We start from the raw sequence: 16,258 nt of genomic DNA, 5'->3' as shown, positions 1-16,258 counted from the left end.
TCCCTCTCCCTTTCCCTTCCACCCTCCCTCTCCCTTCTTCTCCCCGCCCCCTTATTTTGAACTAGCTTCTGCGTAACAGAGAAAATATTTGATCTTTGACTTTCTGGATCTGGCTTATTTCACTTAGCATGATGTTCTCTAGTTTCATCCATTTATCAGCAAATGCCATAATTTCATTCTTTCTCTCTGAGTAGTGCTCCATTTTGTGTGTGTGTGTGTGTGTCATATTTTCTTTATCCACTCATCTGTTGATGGGTACCTGGGCTGATTCCATAACTTGACTATTGTGAATTGCACTGCTATAAACATTGAGATGACTGCATTACCATAGTATGCTGATTTTATGGATATATACCAAGGAATGGGATAGTTGGGTCATATGGTGGTTCCATTCCTAGTTTTCTGAGAAATCTCCATACTGCTTTCCAGAGTGTTTGTACTAATTTGCAGTCCCAAAAAAGGTTTGAGTGAGTGTGCCTTTTCCCCCACATCCTCCCAACACTTCATATTATCTGTATTCTTTTTTTTTATTATTTTTTTTTTTTTTTGCTGGTTGGACACAGTACTTTTATTTTATTTGTTTATTTTTATATGATGCTGAGGATTGAACCCAGGATCTCACACGTGTGAGGCGAGTGCTCTACTGCTGAGCCACAACCGCAGCCCTTTATTTGTATTCTTGATAATTGCCATTCTGACTATAGTGAGATGAAATCTCACTGTAGTTTTGATTTACATTTCCCTAATTGCTACATTTATCATTTGAAAAGTATGTTTTATATATACTACATGTTATATACATAGGAAAGTTAAGATGCTTATTAACAAGTAGAAGCTAGGTCAAGTACTTATAATACCACTACCTATAAATGGCAAAACATTATATTTCCTTACATTTTTCTCTGTATGTACATGTGTACAAAATTTTTTAACAAAAATTAGAATGCTAATATATAATGTTGATTTATTTTTCCCCTTTCCAGATCATTACTCCACTTCCTTCCTCTTAGGCACCCACATTTGATATGTGTCCCAAAGAAGTATGCATGTGTGTGTATGTGTTCAAGTTTACATAAATGATAACTACAATACAAGTCTGCTGTTTCCAACTATTCCCCTCAAACTTTTTTGGAGCTCTGTGTGTCTTGAGGTGCCTCTGTATAGGTTCTCATAATATATATCAGTCAAATTTTACCTTTCTGTTCCCCAAAGGGCACATAGATAGATACAAACTCTCTGGTACTACATACAGCACCAGATGACTTATGATACATGTCCCCTCACCAACCTGTGTGGGATCAATCCAGGTATATTCTTGATTTTTGCTAAGTAACAACCAAACTACTGTACCCACATATGTTTCTAGAGGAGAGAACAATGTGAGGAATCTCTCCCTGATACTCCGCATCCTCACCAATAGTTATTGTTACCACATTTCTGGTTTTGCCCTATTGGAGACAGGGATAAATGAATGTCTTGTTTTTATTTGCATCTCTGCCTAATAGTAAATTTGATTTCCTCTTTGTATATTTTAGCTATTCAGACCACCCTGGCTATGAATTGCATGGTCGTATCTCTTGCATCTTCTGCCAGCTTTTCAACTGTTCCTTGTCATTTTCTTATTGATTTGCAGGGGTTCTTTGTATATCATAGATATTAGAAGGAATTCTTTGTTAGTTACAAACTTCATAAATATCTTCTTTTATTCTGTTAACTTTGGTATATATATATATAGTACTTAATACCTGGGGGGTTTCAGTTCATTATATATTGGACATTTTCCCTGTCTTTAAATATTTGTTTCTACTACATAATTCTTAGTGGTAAGAAAGTGATATTTGAGAATGTTCCATAAACAGACATTAGTGCTGCCCCCTCAATTCTCAAAGAAGCATGTTAGTGTGTTTTTTACTATGTGAAATGAGTTGCTAATTCAGTTTTTTCAGGGCCCTAGAAGTTCCTGATTAACCCAAGTCTGATTATATACTATAAGCATTACTCGTTTTGTGTCACAAAGAAGTCTTTGCTTCTTCTTTTTTTAAAATTTTCCTGATTCTTCCGCATCATATGTTCTGAAAAAAAAAAAAAATCACATAATCAGTCTTTTAGGGGTAAGATGCCTTTAGCTAAAACTTTGTGTTATTATATTAAATCTGTTTTTAAATGGACTTGGTCATGAAAATTACAAATCAAATCAAGGTTTACTCTTTTTCTTTGGTTTAATAAAATAAAGAACAAAAGTAAAGTACTTTAAAATGTCCTCTTTTTATTTTGGGGCAAACTAGGTTGTTGGATTTTTTTGTTTGTTTTGTTTTGTTTTGTACTGAGGTATGAATCGTGGGGTGCTTAACCTCTAAGCTACATCCACAACCTTTTTTATATTTTATTTAGAGACAGGGTCTCACTAAGTTACTTAATGCCTTGCTAAGTTGCTGAGGCTGGCTTTGAACTATTGATCCTCCTACCTCAGCCTCCTGAGCCACTGGGAGGGAAAACTGTAGTTTTAGGTTTGTGTCTGCCTGAAAGGTAGAAGAAGCTAAATCCTAACATCTGATCCGTAGCAGATATTCCTCAGAAAAGGGTCACATCGACCCTGAATGGACTTCAGAGCTTGACCATGCTCCTGTCTACTGTGAATGTCTAGAGGAGAAGGCTGCTGTTTATGACATTTCTCAAACTTGTTTGCTCTAAGGCCTCTTTTATAAAAAGAGAGTGTCCCGAGAGTAGGATGTTCCCTGGAATTCACTGTTGGGAAATCCTAGGTTGGATATATTTTCAAGGTTCTTTGGGTTCTGTGCTATATGGAAAGAGATGATTTCCTCTGCCAAGTAATAAAATCGGGAGAGTTGGACATGAACTCTGGAAGCAAATGTAGTTACCATTTGCATAATCTATAAAGATTGCTAAAGAATAGTTTTAAGTGAAACTCACTTTTAGAACCTGTCTGGCATAATTTAGAAAAGTTATGACAGGAATGAGAAATAGTGAACAAAGCTAGAATATCGTGTGACCTGTGAGCCAAGGAGAGAGCCTGAAACCCCACGGTGCCCTGCCACAAGTAGACAGTGGACAAGTAGCTTCCCTGAGTATGTGCTGGAGTCAGGTTCTGTGTCATCCGACATGGGGGACCATGTGTGTGTGTGATGTTCAGTTAGACATCATTGTATGTGATTGGAGCAAATGTAACTGCATCCATTCAGAGAACAGGAAATTTAGTCCTAAATCTTCAGCAAGGCTGCCAAGTGCCTGTGTGATATGGCCCGGGCTGAGCCCTGTGCTCTCATCCCTTGTTCTCCCATCTGCCCTCCAGCGTCCTGACATTGTCCCAGCCCCTTTTCCCAGCCTCCTCCACGCAGCCTTGGGTCTCAGCTTTCTAGCATTTGTCAGAGGACCTCAGCCTGGGTCTGAACCCCCTGTCACACATCCACCATGGCGCTCTGCTTCCCCTCAGGTCCTTGTACTCTTAGAGTTATTGAATAGATATTAGTAATAATATTTCATGACCACTCTTCTCTGGAAATCATAAACTCCAAGACAATAGAGATTGTTTTATTTGCCACAACCTCCCATCCTGTCCCCAGGGCCTGACACATAAGAGGCGTTCCAGTAAGTACTTTTTGAATGGTTGAGAAATCACCCTCTGTTTTTGATAAACACATCCTGATTCCAAAAGTTTCATCAGTGTCACTGGTTCCATTGTCCACACCATTTCTCACTGTGACCTGTTGTGTGCTTTATTTGACAAGACACCTGAGTGGCTGGACAGCGATTCCTGCCAAAAGTGTGATCAGCCTTTCTTCTGGAACTTCAAACAAATGTGGGACAGTAAGAAAATTGGCCTAAGACAGGTAAGATGATTTGGATTCTTCATCAAAATACAGTTGTGTGGAAATAACTTAACCTTGTAATCTTAGAAGAAGTAGCACCCTGGGTGGGAGTGTGGTAGAGGTAAATTATTATTCTGGAATTGCCTTCTCTACTGTAGTTCATTCCGACTCGATTCTGTTTTGTGTAGTGATTTTGTCTAGAAAGTAGTTGAGGGATACAGTTTTAGAATTCTAATGGCATCTATTGAAATACATCTTAAAATCAGAGGTATCACATGCTTAGCTCACATTGGTTCCAAACCTTTAATTTAGACAAGTGGTATTTATTTCTTCTTAATTATTTTGCTTTCCTTCCTCCTGATATGGTTTTAGTTATTTAGATCTGCTCATAATATAGTTTTCAATCAGATTACATAGTTCAGTTTGGTCTTCCCCAGAGAAATCAGATGTTAGGTCACCTAGGTTGACCATGGCCAGAGTTACAGACAACAGGTTGAATCAGTTCTCATCCACATCCTCCTTCATCCAGGCATGATTTCAAGAGATGGCACCCAACCCCAAAGCCCCTGGCCTCTGTGGCTCACAGCAGTGGTACTAGCACAGGGTAGAGGACCAGGAAAGGAGGAGAGGGGAGGTGGCACTGTCTGGGATGTTTCCCAGCAGTCCTCTTTCAGAGCACAGTCTGAAAAGAGCTGGTGTGCTCCTGCTAGGGTTCTGGGGCACTCTTGCTTGGCATCTTCACCTGAGTGTGGTCACTCACGTGAGTATGCCAGGAGAGTGGCACTGAGTCACAGCCACCTGTTTTCTGTCCCACCTGCAGCACCATTGCCGCAAGTGCGGGAAAGCTGTCTGCGGAAAGTGCAGCTCCAAGCGCTCCTCCATCCCCCTGATGGGCTTCGAGTTTGAAGTGAGAGTCTGTGACAGCTGCCATGAAGCCATCACCGATGAAGAGTAAGTTCCAGGGGGTCTGCAGGACTCTCTAGGTGGAGGAAAGAATCCTGTCTGAGAGCAGCACTCAGCGCTCCAACCATGACTCCTGAGGCCCTTGTTCCTGCCAGTTTAGAGTGTAGACCATGGCAAAGAGATTTTTATCTTTTACTGGCACATTATAATTGTAATAGTGTGATTCATCGTGTCATATTCATACACGAAACAACACAATTTGATCAATCTCATTCCCCAGGACCCTCCTTTTCCCTCCCTCCTCCCTCAAGAGACTTGTGTTATCTTGAGAGATAAATGAAGAGAGAATAGGCTTGAAGAATTCATCTGTGTACACTTCTTAATCTCAGGGAAATGTGCATTTAAAGTAGATGCTCTCCACACAAATCCTTCTGCCTGCTCATTTTCTTGAGAATTGCCGAGGGGTGCAGGGGCCCAGGATTTGCTTTATAGCCTGAGCTGCCGTCTTTACAGGATTTGAATCAGCTTGGGGCTCTAGAAGGTTTCAATTTCTAGGAAGAGCTAAACTGCTTTACCTAAAAGGCAAATACTCCCAGTTGCTTACTACTCAGCTGGCTGCCTCTCAGTCCTGCCCAGTATCCTAGGGTCTCAGGTGTGCTTTGGAAGGTGAGGCAAATCTGCATTGTCTCTTTAATGTTAGCTAATTAAAAATTGTCCCCAGATGCAAACAGAATGATCTGGAACAGGTTTCCCTGTTGGTAATTTACCGAAGGACCAATCTCCTAGGAGACTTTTCTTCCCAATCCTCCCAGCACCTTTTAGTACAATAAAATTACTTGAAGTATTCTTTGTATACTTATATCAAACAAAAATTAAGATGACCTTTTGTAAGTAAGCATTTATACTCATTGGTTATTTTCCACTCATCATGGTTGTATGTGTGTGGCAGGCGGGTGCTGGGGATTGAACCCAGGGCCTTGTGCATGGGAGACAAACACTACCAATGAGCTACATTCTCAGCTCCAGTAAGAGTTCTTATTGAATAGAGTGCTGCAAGAGACTTCAGGTGGTCCATTTTAATTCTTTTTATAAAGACATAGACAAAACAAAGAAGAAGAAAACTGTCTTCAGGGAGCCCACTGTGGCAGAGTGGCACCCCTTAAAACATGACTGGAGAGCAACCCTCTATTTTCCCCTCCCTGACCCTTCCTAGGGAATCACTGTGACTTCTGCCTCACTTGCCCTACCCCTAGAGCACTCTAGGGACACTTGATAAACCTTCCTTCAAAACAACCAAAAAAGCATAGACTAAAAATGCAAAACAGCTGGGCATGGTGGCACTCACTGGAGACTGAGGCAGGAGGATTGCAAGTTTGAGACTGGCCTCAGCAACTTAGGGAGACCCTGTCTCAAAAAATAAATTAGAAAATAAAGGGGAGACTAGAGGTGTAGCTCGTAAGCACCCCTAGGTTCAATCCCCAATACCAAAAAAAAGAGAGAGAGGAAAAAAAAAAGAAAAAAAACACAAAATAGTGATGTTTGTTTCTACTTTGTTTCACCTGTTAAAGCTTTAGAAAGAGAAAAACTTAAGTCAGCAGTTACACCAGTGAACAAAGAAAGAGAAATTGATGGATTTCAAATAGAATGACAGTAGTATCTTAGGTATTTTAACAATTATGCCTTTTTTTTTTAAATGGGCCACTTAACCTGCAAGCCCTTCCTTCTGAGTGCAAACTTAGCAAAAAGCACTGTGGTTTTTAAAAGATTTCTCAAAAGGTGCAGGTAGAGATTTTCAGATCATCAGAGCAACGTGTGTGGGGGTTTCATCTCTCATTTTGGAGAATAGGGATCCTTTTGCCTTATTATCTTGTTAAAATCTTATAAGAGATCACCAGAGAATAAAGGCAGATCTGGGAAGTGATTCTAATAGTGAAGCAGTTTTAGCCATTAGCCTAAAAATTAGAGCACAATGTCACCTTGATCTCTGTAATTCCTAGATCCCACCTTTTATCCTCTCCTTTGTCTTTCTAGACGTGCACCCACAGCTACCTTCCATGATAGTAAACATAATATTGTGCATGTGCATTTTGATGCAACCAGGGGATGGTTACTGACTTCTGGAACCGACAAAGTCATTAAGGTAAGACACCATCTTAAACTTTCCATTTGTGGCCTTATGCGAATACACAGGAGCCCAGAACATGTGAGGCTGGGCTCGCAAGGTTATCCTTGGCACTGAGCATTTTTGAGAGCCTAGTACATTTATGGCTCCAAAGTGCATGGAACAGATAATCTACTTGGGACATACTCTTTAAAAGACAAATAGTAGGTCACACATACAGCAGTCAGAAGATTCACACAGACAAGTTCCATCAGCCGGGCACAGTGGCACATACCTATAATCTCAGCTGCTCAGGAGGCTGAGGCAGGAGGATCACGAGTTCAAAGCCAGCCTAAGCAACTCAGTGAGACCCTGTCTCTAAATAAAATACCCTAAAAGGGCTGGGGATGTGGCTCAATGGTTGAGTGCCCCCAAGTTCAATCCCCAGTACCAAAAAAAAGTTCCATCCGGGAGACAGAGCTGCTGGAGCAGGCTTCCTGGAGCAGGTGGGAGTGCGCGGAGCACTGAAAGGCAGGACAGGAATAAGCCATCAGGTAATCACGTCTTTTCCCAGTGAAATCAATTAATCCAGGCACATTCATCCAGGGCCTCTCTGAGGACTGCGGTAGACCACATGGATTCAGTGTCACAGCAGAGGCACAAACAGAAGGGGGCCTTTGTGTCATTTCTGTCCTATTCTTAAGGGCAGCAGTGAGATGATGTAGTTAAACTACCCTGTTTGAAGCCCCCTTTGTGACTTGGAACAAGTTTAAAGCAAACTCTGGGAGCCTTGATTCCTTTATTTTTGAATCTTATAGAGTTCTTTGGAAGATTGGCAGAGACATATGGAAAGAACACAGCCCAGGCTTGGTGTGCAATTTGTTCCCGTCACCCTTAACTGGCTCTGATCTGCCTTTATTCTCCACACCTGGGTCAAAATTTCAAGCTGCCCTTGTCATATTAGTGGAGTATGTAGATTCTTCTCTTTATGTTTTTTTTGGTACCGGGGATTGAACTCAACCACTGAGCCACATCCTCAGTCCTATTTTGTATTTTATTTATAGAGACAGAGTCTCACTGAGGTGCTTAGACTCACTGTTGCTGAGGCTGGCTTTGAACTTTCAATCCTCCTGCCTCAGCCTCCCAAGCCACTGGGATTACAGGTGTAGATTCTTGTTAAATGAAAAAATACTCTCTTGGCTTCAATTATAAGGACTGTTCATCCTCAACCCAATTTGATTTAATTCATTTTCTACTTTTTCTTTTCCCAGTTGTGGGATATGACCCCAGTAGTGTCTTGATGACTCTCCCAGGAATCAGAAAGATGTAGTATTTACTAAAGAAATGGTTGTTCTGATCCACATGGCTACTGAAGCACCAAAGCTACATGCGAGAAGTAAGAGAAGCTGAAGACCCGAGGTGAATCTGCACCCTCCCTACACAGTCAGTGGGAACTAGCAGAAGGACACTCAGTCCAACTTGTTCATATGATATAAAAGAAGATATTTTTTTAACAAATGGTTTGTACAGTCTGGCTGTGCTACATTGTTTTGAGTATACTGAAAAATCTGTGTGGGGTGTTTCATTTTTATATTTTCCAACCCTCCATTTTACTTGTTGCTTTGTGTGTTGGAGAAATAAGAGAATCGTCTCCCTGTTCAGGGGGCGTTGGTCATTATAAAGTAGTTTCCACATTTTCCTCACCTCGGCATGTGTCATGTGGTCAGCATCTTTTCTCCTTTTCTGTCTTCATCTGTTTGCACCTTCGCTGCTTTTCTCCAGAGTAATTGTATTTACACTCTTCACTCCCAGTGTTCCTACTTTCGTGTCCTCCTCCGTGGAGAGGAAAACCGTTTGTGTGGATCCGCCAGCCAACTTCTTGAGTCCCCTGAGGAATGAGCCGTCTGTCTGTTCTGACCTATTCATGTTCTTGCCGAGTAGGAGTGCCCTTGCGTTTCTGCCTTAGTTTTCTTAAAAAATGCTGTGAGGAAGCTGCTCCCGACCATCGTCATCCAGAAGTAGATGATAGGACTCAGAGCTTCAACCATCAGTGCCTGGATCAGTTACCATTCAGCTGGGGCCTCCTGAGCCTTCTGGGTTTTAGTTTTTTTGGATAGCCCTCCCCTCACAACATTCAAAACCAACTGAAACCTAAACCTAAATAAGTGTCTTTAGGCTATTTTTCGGTGTGACATCATCTCTGAACTTGAACCTTTATTATTTCAAGATTGTCATCCTGCTCTATTCTTCACTATCTGTATTGTCTTCCCCTTTAAAAAACAGTCATTCAGACATCTTTATCTTAAGGTAATTCATCAGAACATTTTGCACACTTTTATTTTAAGACCCCATGTGACCTGAGACACAAAGTTACTGAAATCCTACAGTTTGTGCTGTGTTCCTGCTGGGAACTTAAAAGAGGACTTTAGAAACCTGAAGAAGTCTTACTTCTAAGGGAATCCTAGCAAGCTTGATAAAATGTAATAAGTGATGCACCTAAGGATATTGAATTCCTATTTTAAAATCTTACTTTCACTCATAAAAATACAATTAGATTTAGTGGCGAGGATATGCCGGGGACCTGTCTCACTCTAAGCACTTTACCACCTCCTCGGATCCTTACCTGGCACACATACTGGGGGATCACAGTCTCTTGAGAATCACCTGTCTAAATAAAGTCTTAAAACAGGCCACCTGTTTGCCCTTCCCTATCTGTGTCCTACCTCCAGTGTCTTTTTCAGTTGTGATTTGAGTTTGGGGGTGGTAGGTAGGAGTTGAGTGAAATTGAAATCCTCCCTGTTGTTTTTCTTTTTAGGTTCGAAAACAGTTTTCCCCTCATGATCATTCATTACCTTCCTAACTGGGGGACATGCCACAGGCCATACTTGGACAGTACCCCTGGTATCCACCAAGTCTGCTTGCTGGAAATGGGGCTTCCTGCTGATGATTCTGCTGGCCAGTGTGTGTGTTTCACACAGCCACTGACGACACTGTCACCGGAGTCTGGAACTCCAAGGCTGTATTCCCGCACATGCGTGCACTCACAAGTCACACCTCTTGTGGCTTCACTGCCCCTTTCCTTGCACTTGCTTGCACTCAAAGTTGCTATTACTGCATGAATGCTCTGTGAGAGAGCTTTCAAAAGGGAATTACATTTAAAATATTCGAATATCTATTTTGTAGTTTATTACTAGAACCTGCAGCCACTTCCTCGCTATACCTAATAGAGAACTGCATGTTGGAAGTAATGGAAAGGAATCGCTTCATTTTCCCTTCCTGAACTTCAGAGTAAGAAGAGAGGGTAACCTAGGATCAGGGAGGCTGGGGTTCAGGACATTGCATGGATTCCCAGTTAGGTACACATGAGTTCAGACCTCCCTTGGGACGCCGAATGGGCCCAGTAAGTGACACACATACACTCGGCTGCTCTGTTCCGTGTCCCTGAGCTTTGCTTCAGCCACCTCCCTCCCAGCATTGCTCTGGCTCAACCCACAGAGCCACTCACACATTGAAACCTCACTGATGATGAGAATCATGATCAGAAACTAGATAAGTCAAGATAGCCCTTGTTCTGCCCTCTCCTTTCCTTTCATCTATGTGGGAGGTGGATTTGGTGAGAAGTATTTGGCCAATTGGGTGCATGAGTTTGTGATACTGTGAATTCTTGAGTTTCGTATTAAGTATCTTCACCATTTTTTGCAACTTGTGGAGAAATACGTGCTGGTGTTTGGTGTCTTCCACGCAATTTGTGGAAAAGGAGGCTCCATTTATTAGGAGTGAAAGCGGCTCCAGCACTTGGCTTTTCTCCTGTGTCTGAGAAACCCTATTGGATTTGTACTTTACATTTATTTTTGCTCTATTACTTAAACTACAGCAGCTCTGGCAAATAATACCTAACATGGCTATGTTGGGAAAGTGGCAAAACTGTACATATCATACACAGAGTTGTCCCCTATTTGGTAGACCCATCTCATGCTCTTGGTTCCTGTAAAGGAATGATGTTACTAGAGCCTTCAGCTGCCTGGGTGTGTGTCCATAGTAGCAAAGATGGTTTTAGATTGAGCACTTGGAATCTTGTGTCATTTTATATGAGGTCAATCATCCATAATATGTTTCTCATTGAATTGTTTGAAGTATTCAGAGAATCATAAAATCACAAAACTGAAAGGGATCTTTGTTTTTTGGTACTGGAGATTGAACCCAGGGGGACTTTTCCACTGAACAACACCTCAGCTCTTTTATTTTTTATTTTGAGACAAGGTCTCTCTAAGTTGCTGAGGCTGGCCTCAAACTTGTGATCCTCCTACATAAGCCCCTGGAGTCCTTGGGATTACAGGTGTGTGCCATCATGCTTAGCTCTAGAAGGGATCTTGAGATCTAGAATGTTCCAAGTTGAAAACACTTTAGTTATTATATTAAGCAATTAGCTATAACTGGCATGTAAACAAGAAAAAACAAGAGAATATTAAAGGAACAATTGTTTTTGAAAACTACTTAGGAGTGATATGAGTGGGAGAAGCTGTGTCAGCACCCTGAGACTCGGAACTCTCTGGAACCAGGTTTGTTCCTCTCGGTTGTAAGTATGTTTGACACACTTTTGGACCTGCTCTGTGGTAATGAGTGGGTGAGTCCTAGATCAGCAGGCAGTTACTGCAGTTCCTCACCCACATATGTTCATCTCCACACTGTCCCCCTCGACCACCTCAGGGGCAGGATCAACTTAAAAATCCAGGGCCCTGAAAATACACACTGCCCTCATTGTTGAAGGCTGGTCTCAGGTCCCCGGGGTCTGATGCATTTGTCCTTCTTGTGCAACATCACTTTTTCATCTTCTGAGTCTCATTTCTAAAAGCATAATTATTTTTGTTTAACATCAAACCTTAAAGCTTGATTTTCAGCTTTTAAAAAGTACCAGAATAGCTCTAAACTATATGTCACTGTTAGTGGACATAAATATTCATTAAGTGAGATTTCTTTGGTTTTGCCTTTTCATGGTAGTTTAATTGCATGTCAGTGAGCTTGTTCAGTCAGATTTTTATTTTAAAATGGAAGAAATTCATTTTGCCAAAATGTTTTCTCTTTTAAAAATAATGTTAGGTTGAGGGGCTGGGGCTGTAGCTCAGTAGTAGAGCACTTGCCTAGCACGGGTGAGGCACTGGGTTCTATCCTCAGCACCACATAAAAAATTAATAAAGAAAAACTAAAGTTATAAAAATGTGTTTAAAAAATAAATAATGTTAGGTTGAATTTTACCTGGTGTGAAAGTAAATGTTTAGCAACTTGATTAGAAAACACAAATCCATTTCCAACATTGAATTATCTAGATGATCCTTGAGATTCTAGTCCAGATCATGCCACTTTCATTGAGGGGTCACCAGGTCTCTCAGCCCCTCCCTGGTTTGGCAAAAGCCACACAGATGAGTAAATGGGTCGTTTCAGCACTATGTGATTAGTGTAATGATAGAGGTGTGTTTGGGGTGCCGCCCCAGGGGGTGCCTCTAACTCAGCAGGCAGGGCAGGAGGAACTTGGCAGAGGAAGGGAATTCTGTGCTGAGTGTCACATGATAAGGAGTGAGACAAGTAGGAGAAGAAAGGGAAATCCAGGCAGCAGAAACAGAGCAACCAAGTCCTAAATCTGCTCTCCACCTGGTGTGCCCAAGGACTGCAAGGGGCTTGGCATTGCCAGGGAACTTGCGGTGACTCAGCTGCAAGCCTGGAGCCTGAGCCCATGCGGCTCTTAGACGCTGATGTTTCAGAGCCTCAGAGGGAGGGCAAACACAGTTTCCATGATAGGTGTGCTCAGAGCTCACCCTGTAGTCAGTGCTAGTATCAATTTCTTTTTCCTTGGAAATCCCAGAATTGGTATCTGAAAATGACCTGTGGTAACTAAGTTTGGGATCTTTCCAGATGCACTGGCTTTCACTGGAGGCTGTGAGGTGGAACAGGGACCATTACATGTGCAGCCCTTGCCTGGAAGAATCCAGACTCATCCATAAGTGGGCTGCACTCAGCTGCTCTGCTTTACAGAAGAGAAAGTCTGGACCTGCCCTACTGTGGCACAGCACTAAGTGTCACAGGGCATGAACAGGCAGTTGCTACTCTCCCTGTCTTCAGCCTCAGACCACTCTCAAAAGTCACAGGTCATTTTAGTACAATGTGGTAGAGGCGGAAGGGCCTCGTCAGGGGGGCATCTGCCAAGTGAAATAGAAAGGTCTTTCTCAACTTAGAGTGGAAGGAACTCACTCAGCAGCCGCCATCTAGGGGACCCTCTCTGCAGAGGCAGGAGCACATGACAGGGCTTGGAACAGCTATTTCTTGCTATTACACTTTTTGCCCTTTTTTAAGACTCAAGTATCAAATGTCCATAACTGAATTCTAGAACATCTATGTTTACATTTAAACTTTAGCTTAGCCTTACAACCAGGAACCACATATCAAACCCTCAGTGGTTTTAGTTGACAGTTCTACCTACACATTAGCCTTTCCACCACGAAGCTTCTTTAGGTCTAACCTGGTAGCAGTATCTAAAAATTAGATCTGTGCCAATTGGAATAGAGTCCCTCCCTTATATTTTCTGATTCAAGGGAGTTTTTAACAGTAGATAGCCCTTGTCAGAGATGTTGAAAAGGAGATTAAAACTTTGAGTGAAATATGAATTTGATAGTCCTTCTTAAGGTCCCTTCTAATCTTGTGATTTCATGATTCTGTGAATGTTCTTTATTACTGGACTAACCTCAACCGTTACTAGTCACATGGCTGATGTCACTCAGACACATGAGAGCATATCACCATACCTTTTTTGGTTTCTGTCACATCAAATGCATTACTTTCTGAATTTTTCTGTCTAGAACCTGATAGGTTTGGTTTTAGAAAAAAAAAAAATGGTGAAGGTAGAAATTAATCATGGTACCATCTCATTAAAAATAAATACCTCAAAATATTCACCTTTATTGAGTCCAGAGTATCTGACTTCCTTGAGAGAAGTGTCTAAGAATTTCCAGTTGGTTCAAAAGTTAGATTTGGAAATTGTCCTTGATATTTATGATTTTTAAAAAATTCCCTTGGTTCTCTAGGATGCCTGAGAGGGGAGCTATAACTCAAAAAAGAGGAATCTTGTTTAAAAAAAAGCATTTCTCATATATATTTTGCAATCACTTAAATGAAGGTCAGCTGTCTGTCAATAGCATACACCAATATGAAGAATGGACCAAAACACTTGTGTCGCTGTTAGCCATTGTTCTCAAATACTCATGTCTTATATGCCATTTGCCTTGCTTTTTAAATGACTTTGTTTTTCAAGGTACTGTCAAATTGCAAAAGAAAATCTTTATATAGAAAGTATAAAAACTGTTCCTAACTGGACGACAGGGAAGGTGCTAGCTAGCCCCACATCAGTGCCTGCCCACCACTGTGTTCATAACCAGGGTTGCTTTTCCATGCTGCACAGCCATCAGGCTGTGGCCCACATCTGGACCTGGCTGCAGCAGGCATGTTACTTTATGGCTTTTTTTTCTTTTTTTCTGGAATGAGATTCTCTGAGGGGTCAGGCTGAGGATGTCATAAGCCTGAAGCTGGACCAGCTCTCTCCAGGGTGGTTCTGGCCAACCTCCCGTGCTCTATGCCACAGATTCCCCCAACCAACCCAGCCAGTCCTGACATTGACCTCCTGATGAAGTGGTATGAGCAAGAAGGTCCTGTGATGTTGAGATGCCTGCATCCAGCCCTCCATTCATTGCTGCTGAGCATTGTGAGTGTGTTCACTCTGCTCATTTCCCCACTGTGCCGCCCTCTAACCTCTAATATGTACATGTAGCCATTACCAACGTTAAGACTCTCATGAAGAGTTGCCTCCATGGTTTAAAATAAATGTCTGTGAATACCTGCCTGCAATTGTGGTCTCATCGTTATTGTTACATATGACTGCATAACCCCACAACCCTTGTGGGTTCTTGTCCCTGAGGGTGGGTGAGCTTCTGCTTCTGACTCTAGACCTCAAGGAGAGCCACAGGCTGGAGACACAGGTGAGCCAACACCCACGGTGGATGTGGTCACGTGGTCTTTACCATTCATATAAGTCTGCTTTTACTGTTTTAATAAACTTTCAAAATGAGAACAGACTTCAGGGAAAATGCAGCCAGGGAAAGCCTCCTCAGAACTGATAACGTCAGGGCTGGGTTGTGGCTCAGGGGTAAAGTGCTTGACTAGCATGTGTGAGGTCCTGGGTTTGATTCTCGGCACCACATATAAATAAATAAAATAAAGTTCCATGGACAACTAAAAAATATCTTTTAAAAAAACTGATAACGTCCATTTTGTGGAGAAGAAAATTGATGTAAAATCAAGTGACCAGTTGGCCCCTGGTATGGAATAGCCAGGAAGTAGGGTGACTCGGCTCTCCAAGGACCCTGTTCCTGGTCCTGCTGGTTCAGCCTCAGCCACACCCAGCACTTCAGAAAGCCCTGTCTTCCTCCAGCAGACAAGGAAGGAGTGAGGCTGATAGTGGTTCTGGCCTGGCCTAGGAAGCCCGTACTTGCTAGGTGGTGTTGTCACTTGTCAGATAGACACTGGCCTTCCAGGCAGGTGCGCCCAGAAAAATCTCTTTGTTGGGGTCTCTGTTGGCTGGTGGTTCCCGGATGTGAATGTCTCAAAACCCACCAAGGAGCCACACCCATCTGGGTTTTCCTCTTGTTGTGGGACTAATCATATTTATTTCACCTGAACACCAAAACTTACAAAGATGGGTCAAAATCTGTTTGTTGGTTTTGTTTCAACTTTCTCTGCAGTGCCTAAGAGATACACTGGTGTAACTTAAGAGCTGTTATCAAAGTCCAGCACCTGAGTGCCAGGTGCATTGTTGAAGCTACTCCTGATCTTAAACAAATGTAAACCAGGCCTCATTTAAATTGTTTATATAAAAACACATCTTGCCTTAGTTATTCTGTCCTGGGGAGACACGTGGCCAATACTGTTCCAGTCTTCTCTCAGGGTACTGAAGTAGTCGCACAGTGAGCAGCCTCTGGGCCTGGAGGAGTCAAGAAAGGGGAGGAACAAGAGTCCAAGGAGGTGGTGCATGGTCCTCCCACCTGTGCCCCCTCTGACAAAAGTGGTTAAACTTCAACTCAGAAGACTACTTTCTGAAGCTGCCTCAGCAGATCAAGTTTCACTTGCTCAGACCCCCAATTATACGTATTTTAAAGCAAACGTTCCCAGGCTGAGGAGGTAGCTCAGTTGTAGGACTTCTTGCCTGGCATGTGCAAGGCCCTGGGTTCAATCTCCAGCACAGCAATCAAAAAATAAAATACAGATATAGCTCAGTTGGTGGAGTGCCTGCCTTGCATGCATAAGGCCCTAGGTTCAACCCCCAGCACCCCAAAGGAAATAAAATATGTTCCTGTTCCTCATTGCTACAGCAGTGTCTTCAGGAGGA

General features: G+C 42.3%; 1 protein-coding gene across 2 annotated transcripts in view; it reads left to right on the top strand.

The window, feature by feature from the left end:
- The window catches only part of Wdfy2 (WD repeat and FYVE domain containing 2), a 154,008-nt gene extending 139,287 nt beyond the window's left edge, over positions 1-14,721 (top strand). Inside the window, exons 9-12 of one of the 2 annotated variants that reach the window (XM_015484253.2) lie at positions 3,747-3,848; positions 4,648-4,778; positions 6,762-6,870; positions 8,103-14,721. In XM_015484253.2, coding sequence (XP_015339739.1) covers positions 3,747-3,848; positions 4,648-4,778; positions 6,762-6,870; positions 8,103-8,132 — 372 coding nt within the window. In that variant the 3' untranslated portion in view covers positions 8,133-14,721. The remainder of the gene's footprint in view (positions 1-3,746; positions 3,849-4,647; positions 4,779-6,761; positions 6,871-8,102) is intronic. The other variant, XM_015484254.2, reaches the window with a different exon arrangement.
- The last annotated feature ends 1,537 nt before the right edge of the window (positions 14,722-16,258 follow it).

This window comes from Marmota marmota, unplaced genomic scaffold (assembly GCF_001458135.2).
Source record: "Marmota marmota marmota unplaced genomic scaffold, marMar, whole genome shotgun sequence".
Taxonomy (NCBI): Eukaryota; Metazoa; Chordata; class Mammalia; order Rodentia; family Sciuridae; genus Marmota; species Marmota marmota.
This window is presented reverse-complemented; position numbering and strand designations above follow the sequence as displayed.